A 23,995-nucleotide genomic window follows, 5' to 3' on the forward strand; every position below is an offset into this window, starting at 1 on the left:
TTTCTTTTTGCGAATACAGACTAACACGGCTGCTACTCTGAAACCTGATAGTATGCCAGTGGCTGGCTTGTACATAGCACATGGAATTGTAAAAGGGGGATTGCACTGGAAGCCACAGCGACTTCGCTGACTGCGTTGGGATAACAGCCACTGAGGGTTTTTCCCTTCACAATTAAAAACGTTCTGCAGCAGCCCAGACGGCCCAGTGGGGAGGTAAGAGGCATATGGAGTACACAGGTTCTATTTTGTGTATGGGTGTGTTATGTTTGCCTAACCCATTCCCAGAGCAGGTGTGTGGAGACTGGGTAAAGCTTTCGATCCACACCTCAGTGCAGCAGAAACCAACTAGTGCTATGGTATATTATTGTGGTTCCAGTCCAGAGAGACTCCTGCACCTCACCGATTGCTCTACTGATCCTCAGTACCATGCTCATACCAATCTTGTGTCAATAAATTTTATGGCTCACTCCCACCTAAACATCAGTGTCTGTTTTGACCAAAAAGTGCCTTCTAGATACCCAGCTCGTGGCAATGCTAATCCCTAAGGAACACAAGATGACTTCCTGAGGAAACTAAATCCATCGGTGATCTTCCTGAAAACACCATCCTGGCCACTATGGATGTAGAAGCCCTCTACACCAACATTCCACACAAAGATGGACTATAAGCCATCAGGAACACTATCCTTGATAATGTCACGGCAAACCTGGTGGCTGAACTTTGTGACTTTGTCCTCACCCATAACTATTTCACATTTGGGGACAATGTATACCTTCAAATCAGCGGCACTGCTATGGGTACCCGCATGGCCCCACAGTATGCCAACATTTTTATGGCTGACTTAGAACAACGCTTCCTCAGCTCTCGTCCCCTAATGCCCCTACTCTACTTGTGCTATATTGATGACATCTTCATCATCTGGACCCATGGAAAAGAAGCCCTTGAGGAATTCCACCATGATTTCAACAATTTCCATCCCACCATCAACCTCAGCCTGGACCAGTCCACACAAGAGATCCACTTCCTGGACACTACAGTGCTAATAAACGATGGTCACATAAGCACCACCCTATACCGGAAACCTACTGACCGCTATTCCTACCTACATGCCTCCAGCTTTCACCCAGACCACACCACACGATCCATTGTCTACAGCCAAGGTCTACGATACAACCGCATTTGCTCCAACCCCTCAGACAGAGACAAACACCTAAAAGATCTCTATCAAGCATTCTTACAACTACAGTACCCACCTGCTGAAGTGAAGAAACAGATTGACAGAGCCAGAAGAGTACCCAGAAGTCACCTACTACAGGACAGGCCCAACAAAAAAAATAACAGAATGCCACTAGCCATCACCTTCAGCCCCCAACTAAAACCTCTCCAAAGCATCATCAAGGATCTACAACCTATCCTGAAGGACGACCCATCACTCTCACAAATCTTGGGAGACAGGCCAGTCCTTGCCTACAGACAGCCCCCCAACCTGAAGCAAATACTCACCAGTAACCACACACCACATAACAGAACCACTAACCCAGGAACCTATCCTTGCAACAAAGCCCGTTGCCAACTGTGCCCACATATCTATTCAGGGGACACCATCATAGGGCCTACTCACATCAGCCACACTATCAGAGGCTCAAAGAAAAGACCTGCACATCTACCAATGTGATATGTGCCAGCAATGCCGCTCTGCCATGTACATTGGTCAAACTGGACAGTCTCTACGTAAAAGAATAAATGGACACAAATCAGATGTCAAGAATTATAACATTCATAAACCAGTCGGAGAACACTTCAATCTCTCTGGTCACTCGATTTCTGATCTAAAAGTGACTATTCTTCAACAAAAAAAGTCGAAAACAGACTCCAACAAGAGACTGCTGAATTGGAATTAATTTGCAAATTGGATACAATTAACTTAGGCTTGAATAGAGACTGGGAGTGGTTGAGTCATTATATTAAGTAAAACTATTTCCCCTTGTTTATTTCCCGCCCCCCTTCGCCCCCCACTGTTCCTCAGACGTTCTTGTTAACTCCTGGAAATTTGCTGGAATTGGCCCACCTTGATTATCACTTCAAAAGGTTTTCTCTCCCCCCACCCCACTTTCCTGCTGGTAATAGCTCATCTTAAGTGATCACTTTCCTTACAATGTGTATTTTTTCATGGTCTGTGTGTATATAAATCTCCTCACTGTATTTTCCACTTTATGCATCTGATGAAGTGAGCTGTAGCTCACGAAAGCTTATGCTCAAATAAATTGGTTAGTCTCTAAGGTGCCACAAGTACTCCTTTTCTTTTTGCAAATACAGACTAACACGGCTGCTCCTCTGAAAAGAATATCACACCAGATCAAACCAACAGTACAGCTAGTCCAACAGCCTATCTCTGATGGTAGTCAGTAGCAGATGCTTCAGAGGAAGGTGTGAAACCTTCATGATAGACACTTTCTCCACCCATAGGTACATTACTGTGTGAGTCCCTTTATACTCTTGTCATTGACTCCCCTTTAAGAGGGAAGAGGCTAGGAGGCCCCCTTGCTGCAGGCCTGAATGGAGGGCTGTGGGAAGCTGTACCCAGAAACAAGAGGGTTGACTCTGGAGGCACGTTTCCTGAGCAGAGGTAGGACCCACAGGCAGAGTGGACTGGGGGAGTGGAACACGGTGGGGAGCTGTCTTGCAGAAGACCTGACGTGGGTGAGCAGAGTCATGGGAAAGAAGCAGCTTGGGTGACCCTCAGGTGGATGGCCTGGAGAATGGAAGCCTGGAATAGGGGTGAAAGAACTGGGAACAGACTTCAAACTGACTCGTGGGTGGGTGGTCTGGAAATGATGCCCCTGGAGGAGGGCATGGAAATCTGCTGTGATTTGTACATGTTGTATTTTGGGGGTTGGGGGAGAATGGTTTTATCATGAGGGTTCTGCAGCTTACTGTACATAAATAAACTCTGCCTAGAGGTGGGTCTTTGAATTGGACACTGAAAGACTATATTCCTTTCTATGGGTGAATGAAGGGGAAACTGAGGCAGGCACACTGGTCATGATGCAGCTGGCTATAGGAGGGCACCCCAGGAAGGGGCATCCCTGCTACAATCCCTATGAATTTTTATCCTTCCTAGTGTAACTATAGATATTGCATATAAGTAGCACTGCCTTTCTTGAACCCTGCTTACTTCTTGGCCTCCATAATGTCTTGAGGCAATGAGATCCACAGATAACTGCATATTGTCTGAAATGGACTTCCTGTTCTGATTTCTAAATGTGTAGCCTTTCAATTTGTATTGAATGTCACCTTGCTCTTGTATTATGAGAGAGGGTAAATAGGAGTGTCTGACTTTCTCTATACTGTTCGTTATTTTATATACCTCTATCCTGTCTCTCATTAGATATCTGCCAGCAGTTGTGGGCAGGTGCTTCTGTTCACTGTCTGGCACGCTCACCCTGTGACCCAAGAACCCCTTAATACCAACTGACAAGGGGGTGCAGATGGGTTACAGGACTCTCCTGATTCTGGATTGTACATGCTGGCTCACCAAAGAGTGTCATATGAGGTCTCAGTTGAAAGCCGGTGTCTCACTAGTCATCAATATCATTGTGAAAAGTATGTACAGGTACAGGTAAGGAGTTATGTATCTGTTCCAGAAAATTATGTTCTTAAGCATGTAATCGAAAAGCAGGTCACCAGATATGCCTTAGACCGGTTCCTGCAGACAGGAGTCAAGAAACATTTCTCTCTCTGTCCGGAAAGTAAATTAAGAATTGTAAGTTAACACAATGGATGCCTATTAACATTTGACTTTGTATGTAAAGAAACAGATGTGAAATCAACAGGAAAGGAAGATACAGGAACAAACAAGCCATGGGGAGATGGGACATTAACCTGTCCATAGGTAAAGATGACAAACTCTGGGTGTATTTCTAGAAGACAAAGAAGACAGCCTGGCCCCCTTCACTGAGGAAGAAAAAGGACAGCACCTCTGCATTCATGAAAGTGGGGTCTCAGCATTTTTTTCAAGCAAATCTGGTTAACGAGAACATTGGGTGAGATAAAACTTCTTTAGCCAGGAGGTTAACCTGCTAGTTAAATTTAGTCTCTGGAAAGTGTGTTTATAATTTTGTTTTACATGTAAGTGCTCCTTTTCAATAATCTTACTTTCTGTTACTTTGATAAACTTGTTCTTGTTTTCACTATAAATACATTTTAAGTGCTGGTTCTGCGTTGAATCTTACAAGCTGGTGGGTACTGTTCCTTTAGGAATAGCCAGCCTGATAAGTCTGTCTGTTCAGTGATTAAGGTCCTGGATGGTGCAGGGAACACTCGGAATACTTTGGGTTGGTGTGCGCCCACCACCCCTAAGCTGTACTCAGAGAGCAAGGTCTGCAGGGGCCTGGAAGGCAGCGCTTGTGCTGCCATAGGCTGGTGGTTTCAGGGAGCTGATCCATGGCAAACATGCCTTCATGCTAATGGCAGGTAGGGGTGAGGTGTCTCTCAATTCTTGGTCCTGTTGGGGAGCACCACCACCTCCCTCCCCCCATAATGTTTCATGTAAATAGACTTGGTTGAAATTTTTTGACAGCTTTTTCATTGAAAAATGGCTTTTCCAGGGCAATGACACTTTTGCACAGGAACATTTCACAGTGATTGAAATGTTTTCACTTTTCAACACTGTTCTGGAACAAAACACCTGAACAAATTTCATTTCACCACTCCTCCTTACTCCTTCAGTCCCAAAAATGGGGGGGGGGGGGGAATTAAAACTGGAAGCCAGGGGGAAGGGAGAGAAGGACTTCTGCTTCCTTTTTTACTCCCCCTCGTTAAACATTAAAAATAAGAAATGGGGAATGTCGTCCTCCTCCTCCTCCTAACAAAATAAACCAATACAAAAATTTTCTATCATAAAACAAAAGATTTCAAAAAAATCTTTTATGACACACACTTTTTTTTCAAAGTGGCTCTACATGTACATTTACAATGCTACTCTTCATGATTCCATAGACCCCATTCTATAGAAAGATCCTCGTCTGTATGGCCCCTTATGTCTGCATGGGGTCCCGTTACAGGATCTGGCCTGGGTGTATCTTAGCTATTTCGGCAGTGCCTTTCACCTGGGTATATTCAGCAAGGCAGTGCTCTAGTGTGCTCTAACAACACTGGACTATTTATAAACATTAATTCTAGTCAGATTGTTAAAGTCCTCATTCTGTAAGGCCTAACATGCTGTACTGATGTAACCCCAAAAATGAATTTAAACAGCTATATTGAGTTCAGCAAGTAACTCTACAATCTCAACTTCCCCTTCCAGTTTTGCTGATCACATGAAATAGCTCCAGTCCTTGTTAGATCATCTGGCAGAGTTTGTACACCTCTTGTACGTTACATGGGAGAGGGGATGCTAAGAGACAATGGGGAACTGGGGTGAGATGCTGTGCAGCTCCTTGAGGAGGCACAGCACAGAACTTGCAGTCTGGGGAGAGAGGGGGCTAAAGTGGCTTTAAACCACCTTTGAGTTTTGCTAATCCTGGGTTCCTCCAGGGGCTGCAGACTCCTGGAATAATTTAGACAGTCCTTGGGGGCTAATTTACAGCAACTCCCCTAAGGTGCCCTATGGGTCAAAGAGCTGCCCAGAATCTCCTGTGTGTTGCATGATGCAGCTGCACCCTGGACACCCTCTCTAAGGTGGGACTGGAGAGGGTGTCCTAGGAAAGCAGCCTTATAGCAGTCTTCCACAGGGCCTGTGCCAGAATCCGCCCTCTGCTGGTTATGAGGCTGTGGTGCACCATGCACTGCTCTGGGATTGGAGCGGGGTGAGGATCTCCCAACAGGAGACAAGTCGCTGGTGTGCAGTGGAATAAGGAGGACAGCTCTCCAGCAATGGGAGGATAAGGAGAGCCACTGAGGAGCTTGTGAGCTAACAGAGAACAGTAACCACAAGGAGAGAGGAGGCTCTGAGACACAGGCTGCATGGGTGAGCCACCTTGTCTGCATTTGCGCACACAAGTGCTTTTCATAATCACTTCGCCAAAGCCTTTGGGATCAAAACACGGTTATTCAGCTGAGCATAAAATGGGAAGAATTCATTCAGCTTTGGGGAACCAATCTGATGCAGCCATGGCAGGTGAAATAACTGAAGCCATGTGTTGCTAGGAAATGCCTGGAAAGATTCCTGCAATTCAAGACAGACCTGGCAAGGTGCAGACAGTTACGTTTTGTAGACTGAAGGTGCCATGGACGCAGATTTGGAAGACAGGGTAGAGGGTTGCTGCCTGCAGCTGGGACTTGTGGCAGGGAATCAAGAGGGTGGGAATGATCTAACAAAGCCAAGAACAATGTAGTTCTGCCAAGTCTTCCCAAATGAGTCCAGTGTCAAATGGATGCTGTTTAAAGGGAATGGAAATATGGAAAGGAGACGGTGACTGCAGCAGAAGGAAAGTGGGGGTTAGTTGGAAGTGATGCTTTGGGGAAGAAAACCAAAACCCCAACGTGACTCGGGAACCAAGGATGTATAGAGAGGAAAGCAGGAGCACACTTGCATTCAGAAGGGATGATGGGATATTTGCCCACCCAAGGGAGCCGGAGGTGGGGATTTCACACCACAGGAGACCAGCAAAGGTATACGTGGGTAGGCTGATGTCCAGCAGGCTGATCCAGCGGGAGTTCCACTAGCAGAGCCATTGTGTTGGTGGTTTTAGCCACTGTTCTATCCCTTTGTCTCTGGGTGATGACGACCACACCAGAGCATGACTACACTAATGATCCTATCCAAAGAATACAACACTGACTAATCAGGAGCAAAAGGACACAGGTGGAATATTTTACAGTAAACACTAACCCTCAAGAGATGGAGAAAATCAAGGAGGAAGTACTGGTTCACACGTTCGGTAGCGTGCTCTTACATAACTAGACAGTCCTTATTGCCGTTTGGCCCCTACAGACACCATCACAGACCACGGGACAGAGAGGAAATGATGACTGGGAAGACGAGCACCTACCCATGGCCTGTATCAGTGATGTTAATGGAGAGGACCCTAGGAACAGCTGAGGAGTTTAAAACTATTGCGGTGACCTGATCCTAGATCCAGTTTACCTCCTGGTGTAATTTAGAGCATTCCCAGCCCCACTGGCTATGGTCTTTAGGGATTGCTGGGATGCAGGGCATTCCAGCCATGCCTAACTTTTCCCCTGGGGGAATTCCCTTTACACCAGGGGCTGCAGGCTGGAAAGGGGCCACACCGGCTCTTTGCCAGCCATAGAGGGGCTGCTTTTTGGCCCATCATTGTGAGAACAGTGCAAAGGACCTGGAGTGGGGCTCGGGAACGAATTATTCCTCCACCCTCAGACCATGCTGTGGGAGATATGTTTTTTCCTAATGCCTCAATGCATTTTGTAAAATATATGTAGACCAACAGATCTGACAGCCATGGAAAGTGCCTTTCATTCCACTTTAGCTCCATCGCAGCAGATTACTACTTACTATCCATGCCCCTGACAGCAATGGGAAACAGCATGGCTTAGCAGTCACTGAAACCATCAGACCGATATGAAGCACTGTGCAAACAACTTCCTCCCATTGCAGGGAGCAATTTATGACACAACACTCTTGGTTTCACCCAACGCTCCTTTCCACTCCTCCCCACACATTGTGGACTTGGATTTTTTTTCCCCTCTTTTCTGTTGGGGAAAATCTAAATGAAACACTTTGTTTTGGAGTCATTTTGATATTGATCTCTGCATCTGCCTGAGCTCTCCCATGCCTTATGGACGCTGTAGTTTTTTGATCAGCTGTGTATTAAAATCAATGCACTGTTCACCTAAGTAAAGTTATGCATACATTTGTGTTTGCAGGGTTGGCAAACGTTAGCACACTTCAGGGAAAAACCAGTATCACAGAATGTTTCTAGGCTTCACCTGCACTACCATACAAACAGGCAGCATTGCATCTCCGGCTCTCTGATGCCTGCAGAAATGCCTATGCCTCCCCACAGCAGAGATTTATCCGTGAATTCCTTGAGGGGAAGCCACAAAGACCCCAAAGCTCAGAAGTGACTAAGCAGTACTGAATAAAACCTGCAGCAAATGGTGATACAATGCCCACCTGGTGTAAATCAGCATAACTCCTCTACAGGCAATGGAGCTTTGCCAGTTTGCACAAGCTGAGGACTTGGCCCACAGATGAGAGGGGAAAACCCACTCAAGGAACTGATAGTTTGGGGAAGGGAGCAGGGATACAATTCCTCTGTGTATCCCACTTACAAATCAATCACCATCCCGCAGCACTGAATCACTTACATTCCTTTGTTTTTCCCAGCAACAGCATTCTGGCCAGCTCGAAAAAAGCTTTGATTTCCCTCTTGTAGAGTCTGCTAAGATTCCAGGCATAGACCTGGAAGAGGAAGGAATGGGTGGAAATGCCAGTGGGTCTCTCTCCTGACTCTGTGCAGCTCCCCATCTCAATCACTAGCGAGCCATTCTCAGCAGTCTCTACACTGTGCCTGATACAAAGCCTACTGAAGTCAGTGGAAACATTCCTGTGGACCTCGATGGGTTTTGGAGCAGGCCTTTGGGAGAGCTGTGGAACTGCTCATAAAAACCTGGGAAGGGAAGAACCCAGCTGCTCCGCACTGAAGCCCGTTCTAAAGTCGTGCCGTTCGCTAGCTTCAGCGAGCAGGGTTGTTGAATCGCAAAGACTCCGGCACCCAGACTATGCCACAGCAAGCACACTGTGCCGTGGACAATAGCATCGGCTTGGACTTTGTCTTCCATGAGGGTGAGCTACAATGTCCCCTCTAATTTTTGACAGGCCGTGTGTGCAAAAAATTTCTTCTGTGCAAATTGTTGGGCTTCTGGGCAAATTTTTGTGTGCACGATGTTTTGCCGTGTGCGCGGGGTTTAGGATCTGTGTGCGCGCGCACAGCTTAGAGGGAACAGTGGCTCTACCCCTAAACATGAAAGCACAGCTTCCAGCATCCTTCCCGGCTCTTGTTTTCGGCAAACAAGACAGTCCCACGGTAAGCAGCACACTTGTCACTGAAGGACTATCTGCCTTCCAATTGCACACTTGGCTTTCACAAGCTATGTAGCCTCAGAGACAGACAGTACTTCGATGGGAAACCTCGAAAGCAGTGATACTCAGACCTCAGTGAATCAGGAGCCAAGTCAACGATCAACATTGCCCAAAAGAACCACTGTAGTGTGAATTCATTGTTTTCATTTAATATAAATAAAATAAACTCATTCCTATATATATGCTTCTCACAGCAAAATGACTGACCAAGCATTCTATAACTGGTTAATAACACAGTAAAAGCATCCTGATTGGTTAATAATGAAATCACGCAGTGTTTTAATACCATGTGCTGCAAAGAGCCACAGGAGACACACTGAAGAGCCACTTGGGGCTCCCAAGCCTCAGTCTGAGGATCACTGCTCTAAAGGGGAGCAGCAGGGAGCTGTGCTAGTGACTTAGCAGGTGCTACTGTTCTTTTAGTCTGAGCAATGGAGGAATGCCCCAGCATGGTATGAGGGGGTGCTGTCTTTCTGATCAGATGTAGATACTGGCCTTCATTGAATACTGAGGGGCCCTTGTGTGTTTGATACTCTCAGGGATTAAACCTCATCGGGCATTCTTTTATCCCACTCTGATGGTTGCTATGCTGCAGGGCTGGAACTCCGATCTGGGTTCAGTCCCTGGCTCTAACATAGATGCCTATGCAAATTTGGGTAGTTCACTGTAAAATGGGGATAACGCTACCTTTGCCTGTCTTGTCTACTTATGCTACAAGCGTCTCTAAGTAGAGATTGTCTGTCTGTTACTATGAATGTGCCCATGGCCTGGTATCATGAGGCTCTGATCTCAGCTGGGGAAATTCAGATAACGATGACTATTCTTGAATAGTGTCCTGATTCAGAAAACAGGGCATAGCTTTAAGCCAAAGCCCAAAAGACTTTACATAAAATACTGTTGTGAATAAAAGTGATATTTTCATGGTTATTTCTTCATTTGATCTCTATATGGCCATGTCTATATTAAAAGACCACAGCTTAGATTGCCAACCCAATTAAAAACATCCCACTTAAGTGGAATAATGTAGGATTATTTATTGTTACCCCACCATGGCTGATGTTGCACTGGATATTTCAGCTGTGAGGCCGTACCTTTGGGAGATCATTGAACAGGATCGGGTTGGCATTCTTCAGCCAGGCCATAAGTGGAGTGTAAGGTAGCAGGTCATCATGGTAGGGCCCATGGGTGGGTGAAATTAGCTTGCTAGCCAGCTGCATTTGAGTAGGAACTTGACCATTTCCCTGAAACAACAGAAAGAGCAAAGCCTAGCTCAATAAAATCATTCATATGCAGCACTTGGCAAATTTAAACGAATCTCTTCTGGATTGCTTGCGAAGCTCCAGTTCTGAACAGGGGTGCTGGAACAATTTGTATAGTGGGGGTGCTGAGAGCCATTGAACCAAGCTGTAAACCCTGAATATAATGGAAACTGCTTTAAGAGAAGGGGTGCGGCCATGCCCCTACTTCCAGGACCTATGGTTCTGAAAACATTTGAGAAGCCATAAGTTACTTGGGAGAGCAATGTTAAAAACCACTATGGCCATGTATCTACACTTACTGTTTCAACAGTATAGCTATACTATGACAGCAGGGTGGATGCAGCTTATTGGTGCAAAGCTGGGCTATTTCCGGGATAGCTTATTCCATCACCACCACCCCTCAAGGAAATAAGCTATTCTGGTATAGCCAGTATAGCTGCATCTACACTAGAGGCTTTTGCTGGCATAGTTATGTTGGTGAGGGATCACACCTCTTCACGCCACTGACCGACGTAGCTATGCCGGTAGAAGTCTGTACTGCAGATGTGACCTATGTTGCATCCAGTTGTAGGGGAACAGGGCTGAACAAAGTGATAAGCTGGGAATGTCTGGTCAATCTGCAGTGGGAAACTAAACTGAGAAGCCCCATTTGTGACGCTGGATCTTAGCGGGAGAAACAGAAAAGTTTGTTCATCTTAAATTCAGCGTCTACTTATGAGGACCCACATTGCGCAATCAGATCTGCGCAGGTACAAGGATCTGGATAGGTGGACCTGACTGCAGGCCCAGGATAGCATAGTGCAGGCTACTGCAAGGCATTCTCTCAGGCTGCTAGGGAGACAAGTTGGGGGAGGAGAAGTTGAAGGGCAATTACAATCTCTGGCCCTCACCATTTCCAAAGGGAAGTTTAAAAGGGAGGGGAGAAAACAGGGCGTTGGCAAAGCAAGACGTCATTCAATAAAATAACCCTTAGTATTGACTCCAAGCATAAATCCTTGCATTATGTGTGTGATTAGTCACACTCAGAATCTAGAAAACTAGATATGGGCCATTTCGCAGTGAGCCATAGTTAACACAGCTATTTCCAACAGCACAGTAGAGCAGTGGTTCTCAACCAAGGATACGTGCACCCCTGGGAGTACACAGAGCTCTTCCAGGGTTACATCAACTCACCTAGATGTTTGCCTACAACAGGCTACATAAAAAGCACTAGCAAAGTCAGTACACACTAAAATTTCATACAGACAGTGACTTGTTTATACTGCTTCTGTATATTATACACTGAAATGTAAGTACCATATTTATATTCTTAATTTATTTTATAATTATATAGTGAAAATGAGAAAGGGAGAAAATTTTCAGTAATAATATGCTGTGACACTTTTGTATTTTTGTGTCAGATTTTGTAAGCAAGTGGTTTTTAAGTGAGGTGAAACTTGGGGTATGCAAGACAAATTAGACTCCTGAAAGGGATATGGTAGTCTGGAAAAGTTGAGAGCCGCTGCAGTAGAGTACTTAGAATCCACTCTCTGCAGAAAATAGTATCCAGCCATGGGCCTGATGGAGTCTCATCTCAATATGGTCACAGCTGCGTGAGACCAGAATCAGGACCCAAGTCTGTTTCTGATAAACAATATTCAATAATGATGTGGCAAGGACTACTTTAATCTTTCAATAGGCATGAGAAGGAGGAAACGTGACCCAGATTTCTGTGCTCTTAGGAATGGAATTTGAGTCCCCCTCCAGAGAGAAAGCCCTGAACGGAATGTCTATGCTCTCCTGGAACTGACCCCTTCTCCTTTACAAACCTCTGCTTTGTCCAGTCCCAGCCGAGTAAATCCCCTCCCGAATCTAATGTAGATGTTTTAAGGTGACTTTTTGAAGGGATTTGGGTTTGTGCTCCCCCCTCTTCATATATAAAGAAAGCGAGAAAGGTGTTGTTTTCCTTTCCCTGCCCCTACCAAAACAGGAGATTTCTGCTTATTTTTTAATCTAGCAATAGCAGGAGTCTCACACTTCAAATGAAGGTGCAAGTAATTGGAGACTTAAAGACATACTTTCTCCGAAGCATTCATTAGGCTCCGAAGTTAAATGGTTTCAGAGTAACAGCCGTGTTAGTCTGTATTCGCAAAAAGAAAAGGAGTACTTGTGGCACCTTAGAGACTAACCAATTTATTTGAGCATGAGCTTTCGTGAGCTACAGCTCACTTCATCAGATGCATACCGTGGAAACTGCAGCAGATTTTATATATACACAGAGAATATGAAACAATACCTCCTCCCACTCCCACCGTTTACCAGCAGGACAGTGGGGTGGGAGGAGGTATTGTTTCATATTCTCTGTGTATATATAAAGTCTGCTGCAGTTTCCACGGTATGCATCTGATTAAGTGAGCTGTAGCTCACGAAAGCTCATGCTCAAATAAATTGGTTAGTCTCTAAGGTGCCACAAGTACTCCTTTTCTTTTTGCGAAGTTAAATGGTTGTGGACAAAAACGAAGCTATAAACAAGCTGATTAATATCCCTTCCTTTCTCAATTGCCGCAACCAGGGGCATGCACAAGGAGGGGCAAGCAGAGGCACGTGCCCCTCCCCCCCCCATAATTGGCCTGGGGCACAAAAATTCTCTGGCCCCAGAGAGCTCCTGCCAGGGCTGGGGTGGTGGGGACCAGCGAACTCCCCGGGGATGGGGGTGGGCACAGAATGTGTCTCTCCAAAAGGGGTCAAATTTAAATTACTGCGCATACCCCTGGCCGCAGCTTTCAGTCTCTTCCCTCTTGTGACGTTATCATTTCATTAGTTTCCAGTAAACGTAGAGTCCTACAAGCTAATTGGGACCTAAGTTTCTAATGTCTATAGGAAATCGGGGAGGGACAATCACTTCTTTAAAAAAAGTGTCGCTCAGGGTTAAGCCTTTTTTAAATCTGACTGTGGCAAGACAGTGGCATGGGAGGACAGTTCTCCAGATCAATAAATATGTGCAACACTGCCCCCCTGTAAAAGACTCAGTCCAAAGAAGGTTTGTTTAGGTGTGTGTAAAAAAGAGCTGGGGAAGGCACCGGTGTCTTTTAACTCTTTCTGTGCCCGTTTTTAGGGTAGCACTTTCTATACCTCCAACATTGCTTTGCCAAAATAGTAATTCCTTTCAGTGTTTAACACATACCACGGCCAGCTTGGGGTTAACCTACCTGCAGTTCAAAGATGCTTGTAATATGGCTGATGAAACTGTTTTCAAAGTTCTGCTTCAGCGTTTCAAACATGATCAACTGTTCTGCTATGGCCTGCAGCTTCCGGTAACCTTGAGTTAAGGAGGAGAAGGCTGACATAACGAGAGACTGCACACACAGCACTGTGCCCAAAGACACATCAGTCATGAAAGTGACAAATATGACAGGTCTCAGAGACGTGCAGTTTTGAAGAAATACTCTCATCCAAACCCAAAAGGAGTGAAATATTCACTGCAGCACAAAAATAAGGACAGAGCTTGAGTTAAAAAAAATATGCATTCACAGTACACCGCTAGCTGTCCGTCTTCATGTGCAAATATCCAGTTTCTGTACGATGCGCTCACTGCCCTTTCCTGCACAAATGAAGCATATCACTGCACCCATGGGGTTTTGAAATCAGACCCACAGTGTATTATTCTAAAGGAGCAAATAATTCCCCAACACTCGTATAAATACAACTGGGCTGCCTCTTGGTTCTGTGTTAAAAACAAGCTTCTGTTAGCTCTTTTCCTAAATATAAGACCAGATAAGCAGTCAGCATATAGATGGCTCCTGGCTGCACACTGTTCCAATGTATTTAGGGAAAAGGGAGCTAAAGCTTAACTTAAGCTTGCTTTAGCAATGCTTTCCCCTACCCCATAACATATACAGACAGAGAGGGGGCTGGCTAATTCTATGACCTGGAGGAGTAGAACCCTTTCCTTCTGATTTCTTTCTTCACAAATATGCACTGATAGGGTTGCCCTGGCAATCCCAACCTTTTCCCTGGCTGTGAAAACAGCAAGTTCAGGATGACAGACAACACCAGAGTGTGCTTGTAAGGTCTGTTGGAGGTTTATCCTGAAGGTCTTAGAGTAACCTCCAGCATGTCTCCTAGAAGAGCATTACCCCTTACAAGTAGCTCCCCCAGCTAACATCCAGCATTGGTACCATCCACTGTCAGAAGGCAGGATACTGCGTTAGGTGGACCATGGGTCTGACCCAGTATGGCCGTGCTTATGTTCTTAACATGTACCTCCACCACTCTAACCACATTCAGCTCTCCATGGGCATCAGCCCTATACCACTGAAGATCCCAACACCCCAAACTGGCAGGTCAAGGCCAGTCATGAGTGGAATACCACTGACTGGCAGCCCAAGTAAATGACTGAGAACAGAGCTCACTAAGGATGTGGGGAGATGAAATTTGGTGCAGAGAGAAAAGTTTGAGGTTTTGATTCCAGTCTAAAACGGGTTTGTGTTGAAGTAAGAAAGCAGGATATGCATCCCTCACATCAGAAAATAAAGTGAAGTAATGTCCCATGAGTGCATGGCACTTCAGATGGGACTGGAGGAGAACAGACAAGTCAAGTGAAGCCTGGGAGTGGTGGAAAGGTCAGGTCAAACACAGGAGGTTCCTGCGCTGTAGCCAGTTTTATGTCTGAGAATGCTGAGGTCCGAGGAGGTGAAGTAACTTGAACAATGACTCTGGGATCTCATACTCATTCCTTCCAGGATTTTGCTCCAGTTGAGTGTTTGAATTCAGGGCTTCCTTCTGTTTTAGAGCTTTGCCTCAGCCAACCTGCAGGTGAAGGGTTTGGGACAGTCCCTGGAAATCCAGAAGGCCATGGTTCAGAGGAGCACCTGATGGCCCAGTGACTCAGTGAGCCTATGCAAATGTTGGACAATACAGTGCTGTGCTCTGTGGCAGCTCACGTAACTGTAAGCCAATGGGGCTGATAAGGCACAAAAGGTGGCGGTTAGCTTCTACTCCTACTCACCGGGCTGTATCTGAACGTTCATGCAGCTGGAGAGAGCTTCCGCTGCTGCAATGCAGGCCTTCACTTTGCTGGGGCTAGAGAGGTCGCCCTGGCTCAGAACCTGGCGGTGCGTCTCACTAAGGTCCAGGTTACTCTAATCAAAAACCCAAGAGAACTGATTTAATGCTTGCTGCCTCCCTATCCCTCCTCCCCTCACCAGCATCCGAGCTTGGTGTCCTATACCCTGTGTGCACATATGAAGGATGGGTACTCTCACTGTTTTAAGTGGCACAGTGTTACATTAAACTGCCAGGCTGCATTCTCAGTCAAATGCATCGTGCTGCCATTTCCCCTTCAAAAATAATAGTGCACCATAAAAACAGCAGAACTCCCAAATGGGATCATGGCAAGGGAAAGCCTAGGGACCCAAATCACAGAGCAGGGCTCCACAGTGCTAGGGGCTGTACAAACACATAACACACAGACAGTCCCTGCTCCCAGGAGATTACAAGTTAGAGCGGATTGCTGGAGTCCATGAAGCCAGGGGCAACTATTTTAGCATCAGATTGCTGCCTCAGCAACAGTGCAAAAACAGCATGCCAGTGTTCTTGTTTACCATATGAGTGACCTATTTATAACAGGAGAGACAGCACAATCCTGGAAGCTGATTGGCTGGTGAGGAGATAAGAAGAATTTCAGGCAAACATGGTCCAGAAAAATCAAACATTTCTCTCCCTCCCCCTACCACAAATATGACCCTTGTTGATAGTATCTGCATCCTGTGCTGCAATGCAATTAAAGAGTTAATGCTTTAGCTGTCGGTATGCCCAGGTGTAGTGCTGAGGATCTATGTCATTGCTGATAAAGCACTGGTCTTTGTTGTGAACTCATGGGCCTCTCTGTGCTCCTTTCGGCTGCATAGTCAGCTAGCAGCATGACGCATCCAGCTGTCTGTGTTCTGTGAGACCCTCTGCTTCCAGCCATGTCACTTCTGCTGTACCTGGGCCACCCCCCTCATTTTAAATCTGAGCAGTGTGTCCATCACCATAGTATCTAGGCCTCAAAGAACTGCCCTGCTCCCTCACTTCTAAGCCAGACAGGCTGGGAGCCCTGTGGAAGGCAGGTCTGGATCAGGCTCCCTAAGCCCAGTGGGAGTCTGTCCTCTGACTTCAGTGGGCCATGCATCAGTCCCTCTGTGACTTCACCTACCATGAGGAAGAGAATCTCGCTCATCAGCTTCTCATGGTTGGAGTCTATCTGGTGCAGCAAGGAGTTCCCCTGCTGGATGTGATCCATCTGCTGCTTCACGCTCCCCAGCAGCTCATCGTAAACCTGCAAGGTCTCCTCCACTTTGGCAACCTCTGCCAGGGCCTCGTCGATGGAGCCCATCAGCAGTGTCACCTGCTTCTCGGAAGAGATGATGGCCTGGAGATTGGTCTGTGAACAAGAGAAGCAGAGTGCTCTGGTACAGCACAATGCCAGTGCAGTGATGGGTGCTGTGGTCGGCTTACATTCACATACACGCAGACACTTTGATCACTAGTGAGGATCAAACACAGGGACGTCTGCAAGAAAGCCACCAGGCCTCTGCCACTTGGGCCAAAGCAGAACTCCTTTGGTGGCAATGTGCAACAGCTTGTTAAAATGACTGGGGTCCACCCCTAGAGGTAGACATTGTCACACACTCTCTCTCTCTCTCTCTGTCAGTGTATCCTATTTATACCCAGCTAAAATAAAACGCCTTTGCATTACTGCCATAGCAGCAGAGATTTCTGGAGACCATGCCATGCCATGGGGTTCTGCTGTGTGCCCTGCAAGGTACTGAGGGTCCGACATGTCCACAGCACCAGCTCAGAATATGAAGGCAAGTGGCATGGCAGCTTCTGAACCACTCATGCAAACACAAGACCCTTCCCTAGATACAGCCTTTGAGGGCCTTGAAGTGATATTATGCCAGGGAAATGTTGCCCGCTGGGTGTGGGTGAAGCACATTCCTTGTGTATTCATACAGGATGCCAAGCTCCACGGCATTTTGTAGTAGCCACCTTCCTTCCCACTCTGAGGAATTTTCCTGCCGCCTTCAGTGGGGCTGCCAGAGGGAATCCAAGATGGCAGTTCATGGGTGGGGCTATCTCAATTTGTGTGCTGTGAGATTTCATGGGACCTGTGCCATCCAGGGATATGAAGTATCACAAAGTAGGTCCACTCCCATAATAATTTCAATCTGACACATTGTCTAAGGGTCACGCGCTGTCCCAACAGCACAGCCTAGATAGCCAGGTCTTGCACTGGAGAGATCCATTGGATTGAGAGAGGAAGTGAACAGACCTTCCTCCTCAGGCAGGGGAGAGGTTCTGCTTCTGTATATGCAGTTTAAGGGCATATCCATCACACACACGTGTGCTCTCAGCCTCACCCACCCCAAGACACACAAAGGAAGGCTCTATGCTGCTTTCTCTCCAGCCTGTCCATGCCTCTGCTCCTTAATGCAGCTCCCCGGGCCCTCCAATTCCAGGCAGCTGCTGCAGAGTGCCCCACAGCCCCTGAGCTGGCTGCTGCCCCAGAGAGATGGGGGAGAACAGGAGGCCCTGCAAGAGCCCCAGCCACTACCAGCCCAAGGAGAAAAAAGGAAATAGCAACTCCAGCAGAGTAGCTGGAACCGCCACAGCTACCTCCTCAAGTAGACTCCACAAAGAGCAGAAGAAAGAAGGGTGCTGTAGGGCTGGTGATGGCACCTGGTTTTCCTACAGGGCCATGGGTGCTCTGCTACTGCCTGCTCCTTGTGGCGGGGACACACTGGGGGCAGCAGTGATGACTGGCTCATTGCTCTGCTGGAGCTCTTGCTCCCCTTCACTTCCCAAGGGTGAGTGTTGACTCCAGGGCACTACGTGACCCTATAGCCAGCTTTACCCATGGCCATAGTTCTCTGTATTCCCACAAAAGTGTCTGACCCAGGCCATCATGAGGAGGCACGCAAATTCCGAGCCAATAGCCGCCACACACATGGCTTCCTATTCTGATGGTGGAATTAATGAAGTTAAATCATGCATGACATGTACATATATATAAGAAAATGGGAGGCACTATTAGCCTCAAGAGGTCTTAGACATTTGCTTTGACAGAGCATGGAGTTATAATTGCTTGTTAATCATCACTGACAAGATCTGTTAGAGATTAACTGGTTTTGAAATGGTAATTGTATCATAGCCACTGGTTGAAGCACCATGTTGGGTATCAAATAAGATAATCGATAGATACAGGCCTGGGAGGACTGAGGTTTCTGGCCTGTTGTTTTTCTCTTTTAAATGAGTTTGTCTTTATTAATATTAAAATTAGGTGGTGAGTTTTTTATTAAATAAAAAGCAACATCAACAGAAGCATCTGTGCCCCCACAGTAAACACAAGCAATGCTTTGCAATCATGAAGGCCACAAAGGAAAGGAGACAGAGGTTCTGTAAATCGACCACAGGCCTGGCTTCTTAGAGAAGCTAGAAGGGACTGTGTGATGGGGTGTTCACCCCATACCAGAAAGGAAGGGGTTAAAAGCAGCCTAGGGAAGCAGTGCAGGGAGCAGCCAATCAGAGAGAGGCTGTACAGAGCAGCCAATCAGGGCCCAGCAGGCTGATGTAAAAAGGAGCTGCTGGGCAGAGCAGGGTCAGTTGCTGTAGCGAGCCTAAGGAGAGAGGATTGTGTTTCTAACAGCCTGCAGGAAGGTAGCACCTTGGACAGAGCAGGTGCTGGCTGGCTGCTGGGACTTGTGGATTGGAGGTCCTGAGAAGAGTGCAAAGAAGGTGCTGGGGCCCATGGGGAAGTGGCCCAGGGAATTGAAGCGGTTCTGATGGAGAAGTTAGAGAGGCAGCAGGAGGCTTCTATAGCCAGGGTCCCTGGGCTGGGCCTGGAGTAGTGGGTGGGCCCAGGTCCCCTCTTCTCACCACTGCGGGAGTGGCTTGACAATAGAACTAGGAGATACTCCTCCCGCACCCCCCTGCAAAGGGGAAAACATGGATGGTGACATGGCTGGAGGGCTGAGTCATGAAGAGGACACTGCCGTTCTTGGACTGAGGTGAGTCTGTAGGGGGAGAAAGCGCTGGGAGCGGCACGACCAGGTGAGGGCGTGCTGGCTGAGAAAACTAATCTGTGTGATGGTGGGTAGGAAGTGCCACTCTGGTGAGGGAATTCTGTTACAAGCTGCCCTAGACCCAAAGGAGGTTAGTCTACAGAGCCTCACTGAAGGAAGACCTCATTGCTGCTCCCCTGAAGGGATGAGTTGGCTGCCACTTCCTGCAGCTCCCATTGGCCGGGAATGGCAAACCGCAGCCACTGAGACCTGCCGGGGGCTGTGTATGCGGATGATCAACGTCAGCAAAATGTCTCATGGCCCGCAATCAGATTACCTTGATGGGCTGCAGGTTGCCCACCACTGCCATAGGGGCACCGCGCATACCTGTCTGTCCCACACATGGTGCCATTTTAGGAGAGGCATTGCTTGAAGCTGGTGGGCTTGGCCTCAGCCAAAAACAAAGACCCACAATGGAGCAGGGAAGATTCAGTGGATCCCTAAAGAAAACAAAGACCTGAAAACTGGGCAAAGAGCCTGCCACTCGCCCCTTGAACTCTAATAAAGCCATGTATAAAGAGAAGAAAGGGCAAGCTTTCCTACAAGCACCTGATGGGAGTGATGACAGACACCACTGAGCTTCTGCTTGGTCAACCTCCACACCCCTACCCACGCTCAGAAGGAACTGAGTAGCATTTGGGGCTTTGTGTGTGGCTCCATGCAGGTTCTTATCTCAAAGACCCACAAAAACTAAGGCAGGCAACTTTTCCTCCCTCTCTGAAAGTTCTTGGAAGCTGCTGGATTACAAACCAGTGTAATTTCCCCATTGCTGCTCAGCTGCCTTTGTGTCTCAGATTTCCAGCCTCACTGCAGTGGCTCCAGGCTACGCTCCTAAAGATTCCAACTGACATTTTGTTTTTTATTAAGTGCTACTAAATTATAGCCATAAACCTCCAGCAAGCCTGTCACTGCTGTCCCTTCTGATTTTCTTATTAGGGCTTTTCAGAGCCTTGGGACTTTGCCTTTAGCAAAGCGGCACCAATCAAACTGGCAGAAGAACTGCTAGAAGGGACAGCTCTCTGGAGAAATATTGCTCAGGTAATGATAATAACTCTACTGCATGAGACGTCTCCGAGTTTCAGAAACGCATATGGATTTAAGAATGCCCTGGAAATCGGTGAGTGAACTAGGTATCAAGGTACAAACTGGCGCTCCAGGCCTCACAAATACAATGGCCACCGTCTCACTCGCCACAAAATTTTAGCAACATTTTGTTAATGTTTGCAAAGTTTTTCAAGATCCCTAGATGAAAGGTGCTCTAAGAAGAACAGTGTTTGTTGTTGTTATGCTGTAGGCAGTATATGAGCATATGCATGACTCAGTTGTACACAATAATATTAATACTTTTTGATAAATGCCACATTTATATTTATCAAAATAAGTGTTAATAATTATTTATCAATTAATGGTCCTTTTAAAATAATGCACTTTGCAGCACCTTTCATTTCCAAGAACTTAACCAATATTTATTATGTACCCTTGGAAGATAGGTATTGCTATCCCTAATTTACTGATGGGGAAATTGAGGCACAGAGCAGTATGTGACTTGCCCAGGAGCACACAGATGTTGTTTGCTGTTAGAAACAGATCTCAGGAGTTCTGCTTCTCAGATCTAAGGACTACATACCAAAGTACAAAGAAGGCACACTGGTATGAAGCGACATAGAAACACAGGTTTGGAATAGAGAAAACATAAAGAAACACAAAGCAAAACGGATTCAGGATTTTGTGGATTCTGATAAATTTTAGGTTATTTCTTCTATTTTGTTTTTTGGTTTTTTAGTTATCTAACTATAAAATCCAGTGGAACCAGAAATGTTGCTGTATTGTAAGTGCTCTAAATCAGCGGTTCTCAAAGCCGGTCTGCTGCTTGTTCAGGGAAAGCCCCTGGTGGGCTGGACTGGTTTGTTTACCTGCCGTGTCCGCAGGTTCGGCCGATCACGGCTCCCACTGCCCGCAGTTCGCCGCTCCAAGCCAATGGGGGCTGTGGGAAGCGGCGCTGGCCAAGGGATGTGCTGGCCGCCCTTCCCGCAGCCCCCATTGGCCTGTAGTGGCGAGCCGCGATCGGCCGAACCTGCAGACGCGGCAGGTAAACAAACCGGTCCAGCCCACGAGGGGCTTTCCTTGAACAAGTGGCGGACCGGCTTTGAGAACCGCTGCTCTAAACAAGCATCTCATCACGTTCCCTCCAGTACTTAGAGACATAAGATGTCTTCCAGGGAAATGTAATAAAATACAGGAACATTAAATAAATGGAATAAAACACAGCAGCTTTTTCTTTTCCACATGCAGTGTCTCCTGTTATTTGAGCCTCTCACCTGTCAATCATTCCCTTGCTCTTTCACATGCTACCTCATCCTCTCGTCTCCCCCTCAATTACATTCTTTCCTGGTCCTCTCCTCCCAGCCTTCCCGCTCTCCATGTCTCTCAGGCCTTGTCCTCACTGGGTTCTTACCTCAGGGAAGTTCATACATGCTAGCGCCCCCAAGGTAAAAATGGCACTTTTCTGAGCAGTGAAAACAAGGCCTTAAGAGTCCCCACCTCCTTCCCTTTCTTGTCGCAAAGAACTCCATCTCTCCTGTGCTCTGCTCTTCAGGTTCCCCCTCCCCCCATTGCCCCTCTGACATTGTAACCCCTCTCATAGTTTCTTTCGTCCCCTCTCCCCTTGCTGGGCTGTTGAATGCCTATTTCCCCCTCTTCCTTTGCCTCATCCCCCCTCCCCTATAGGGGCTGCTGAGTGTGCAGAGTGGGTCCCTTGTTCTTCTGTCCTTCTTGTGCCATCTGCCTGCAGCCATGCTAGCTCTTCGCTCGCCTCCTTCACGGCACTGGGAGCCCAATGGACAGGGAGACTTTGATTCCAGGGATGGTGCTAGCACCGCGGGCGGCAGTCTGTTGCCTCTCTTCCAGGTACTCCGAACAAACCAAAGGACCTGTATGCATGAGCTATCTCTATGGGCCTGGGAAATACATTCATCACCATGATGTCTCATGAAAACCATGGGTAACAGAAGCTGGTGGGTGCTGATCCCTGCCATGTATTAACCCTTTATAACTTGCCCCAAGTCATTTGACTGTTGCCTGGAAATACACTGTTGCCTGGAAAACTGTGTCCAGTTTTGGGCCCCACACTACAAGAAGGATGTGGATAAATTGGAGAGAGTCCAGCGAAGGGCAACAAAAATGATTAGGGGTCTAGAACACATGACTTATGAGGAGAGGCTGAGGGAGCTGGGATTGTTTAGCCTGCAGAAGAGAAGAATGAGGGGGGATTTGATAGCTGCTTTCAACTACCTGAAAGGGGGTTCCAAAGAGGATGGCTCTAGACTGTTCTCAATGGTAGCAGATGACAGAACGAGGAGTAATGGTCTCAAGTTGCAGTGGGGGAGGTTTAGATTGGATATTAGGAAAAACTTTTTCACTAAGAGGGTGGTGAAACACTGGAATGCGTTACCTAGGGAGGTGGTAGAATCTCCTTCCTTAGAGGTTTTTAAGGTCAGGCTTGACAAAGTCCTGGCTGGGATGATTTAACTGGGAATTGGTCCTGCTTCGAGCAGGGGGTTGGACTAGATGACCTTCAGGAGTCCCTTCCAACCCTGATATTCTATGATTCTATGATACACCCCATTCCCCTGGCAGCACTGCCATGCGCTGGGGAAGCAATGTCTTTGAACTCTTTAGAGGAAGGGGAGAGGTATTTACTGCAGCAACACCCTCTGACAGCTGATCTCTGTGTCTAGACTGCAGAAAATGGGGTTCTTAATTCAGGTTAGTTACCTTGTGCTGGGGTAGTGGTGCAAACACAGCAACTCAGCTTTCAGCTCAGGTCAGGAGCTTGACTTCAAGCCTATATGTCAACTCAGGGTGCTAACCCATTAAAAGCTGAGTTGCCCTATCTTTACTGCTACTTTAACCCAAGATAGCTAGCGCAGGTTAGCTGATCTGAGTTAAGAGCACACTTTGTTTTGCAGTGTAGCCACACTCTGTTACTTTGAGGGCAGCTTCCAAGGGGGCCTATTTACCTGTTCTCCCACCCAGTGTAAGAGAGCCCTAGTGCAGTGCAAAGCACTGTTCAATTAAAGGCAGTGGCAACATTCCCACTGACTGCAGTGGGGCAAGCTTTTGGCCCTAAATTGCTGTGTATCCTAACAATTGGCTTCATAGCTCAAATAAAAGAGCCAGAGCTCTCTATGGGCCTCATCCAATTTGCAGTTACGTCAACGGGATTCTTTCCCTTGACTTAGGTGGAGTTGGCCCAGGGCCTAAGCAAATACACAAGATGAATGTCAGAAAGCCCCTCACCTCATCCAGCACCTGGAGGTCTTTGCTCAAATTCTCTGCAAAGACCATGGAATTATTCACTATCGGCTCATTCTCCTCCATCAGCTTCAGCATGTCAACTGTTTCCTTTGGTGTCATCTCTTGGTAGGCACTGTGCTCGGCCTGGTCCCCAGCCTCTGCGGTGGCATTTCCAACCTCTTGTAGACTCTGTTTCCCTGCATGCATGGGGGAGATTCATGGATGACCACAGCATTCTAGTTACTTTGTTGTATCAACCTTTCCTTTCTGCGGAGTCTAATCAGTTCCAGTCA

The 23,995-nt window shown here is 47.0% G+C and overlaps 1 protein-coding gene across 1 annotated transcript in view; it reads right to left on the reverse strand.

Moving 5' to 3' along the window:
* LOC144270517 (exocyst complex component 1-like) overlaps nucleotides 1–23,995 on the reverse strand; it is a 60,493-nt gene that overhangs the window by 20,550 nt on the left and 15,948 nt on the right. Inside the window, exons 5-10 of the mRNA XM_077827016.1 lie at nucleotides 23,706–23,899; nucleotides 16,499–16,726; nucleotides 15,311–15,443; nucleotides 13,512–13,621; nucleotides 10,156–10,305; nucleotides 8,290–8,383 (exon numbers count right to left, since the gene is read on the reverse strand). Of these exons, the coding sequence (XP_077683142.1) occupies nucleotides 8,290–8,383; nucleotides 10,156–10,305; nucleotides 13,512–13,621; nucleotides 15,311–15,443; nucleotides 16,499–16,726; nucleotides 23,706–23,899 (909 nt within the window). The remainder of the gene's footprint in view (nucleotides 1–8,289; nucleotides 8,384–10,155; nucleotides 10,306–13,511; nucleotides 13,622–15,310; nucleotides 15,444–16,498; nucleotides 16,727–23,705; nucleotides 23,900–23,995) is intronic.

The sequence above is a fragment of the Eretmochelys imbricata genome, chromosome 9, assembly GCF_965152235.1.
Source record: "Eretmochelys imbricata isolate rEreImb1 chromosome 9, rEreImb1.hap1, whole genome shotgun sequence".
In the NCBI taxonomy this organism is placed as follows: domain Eukaryota; kingdom Metazoa; phylum Chordata; order Testudines; family Cheloniidae; genus Eretmochelys; species Eretmochelys imbricata.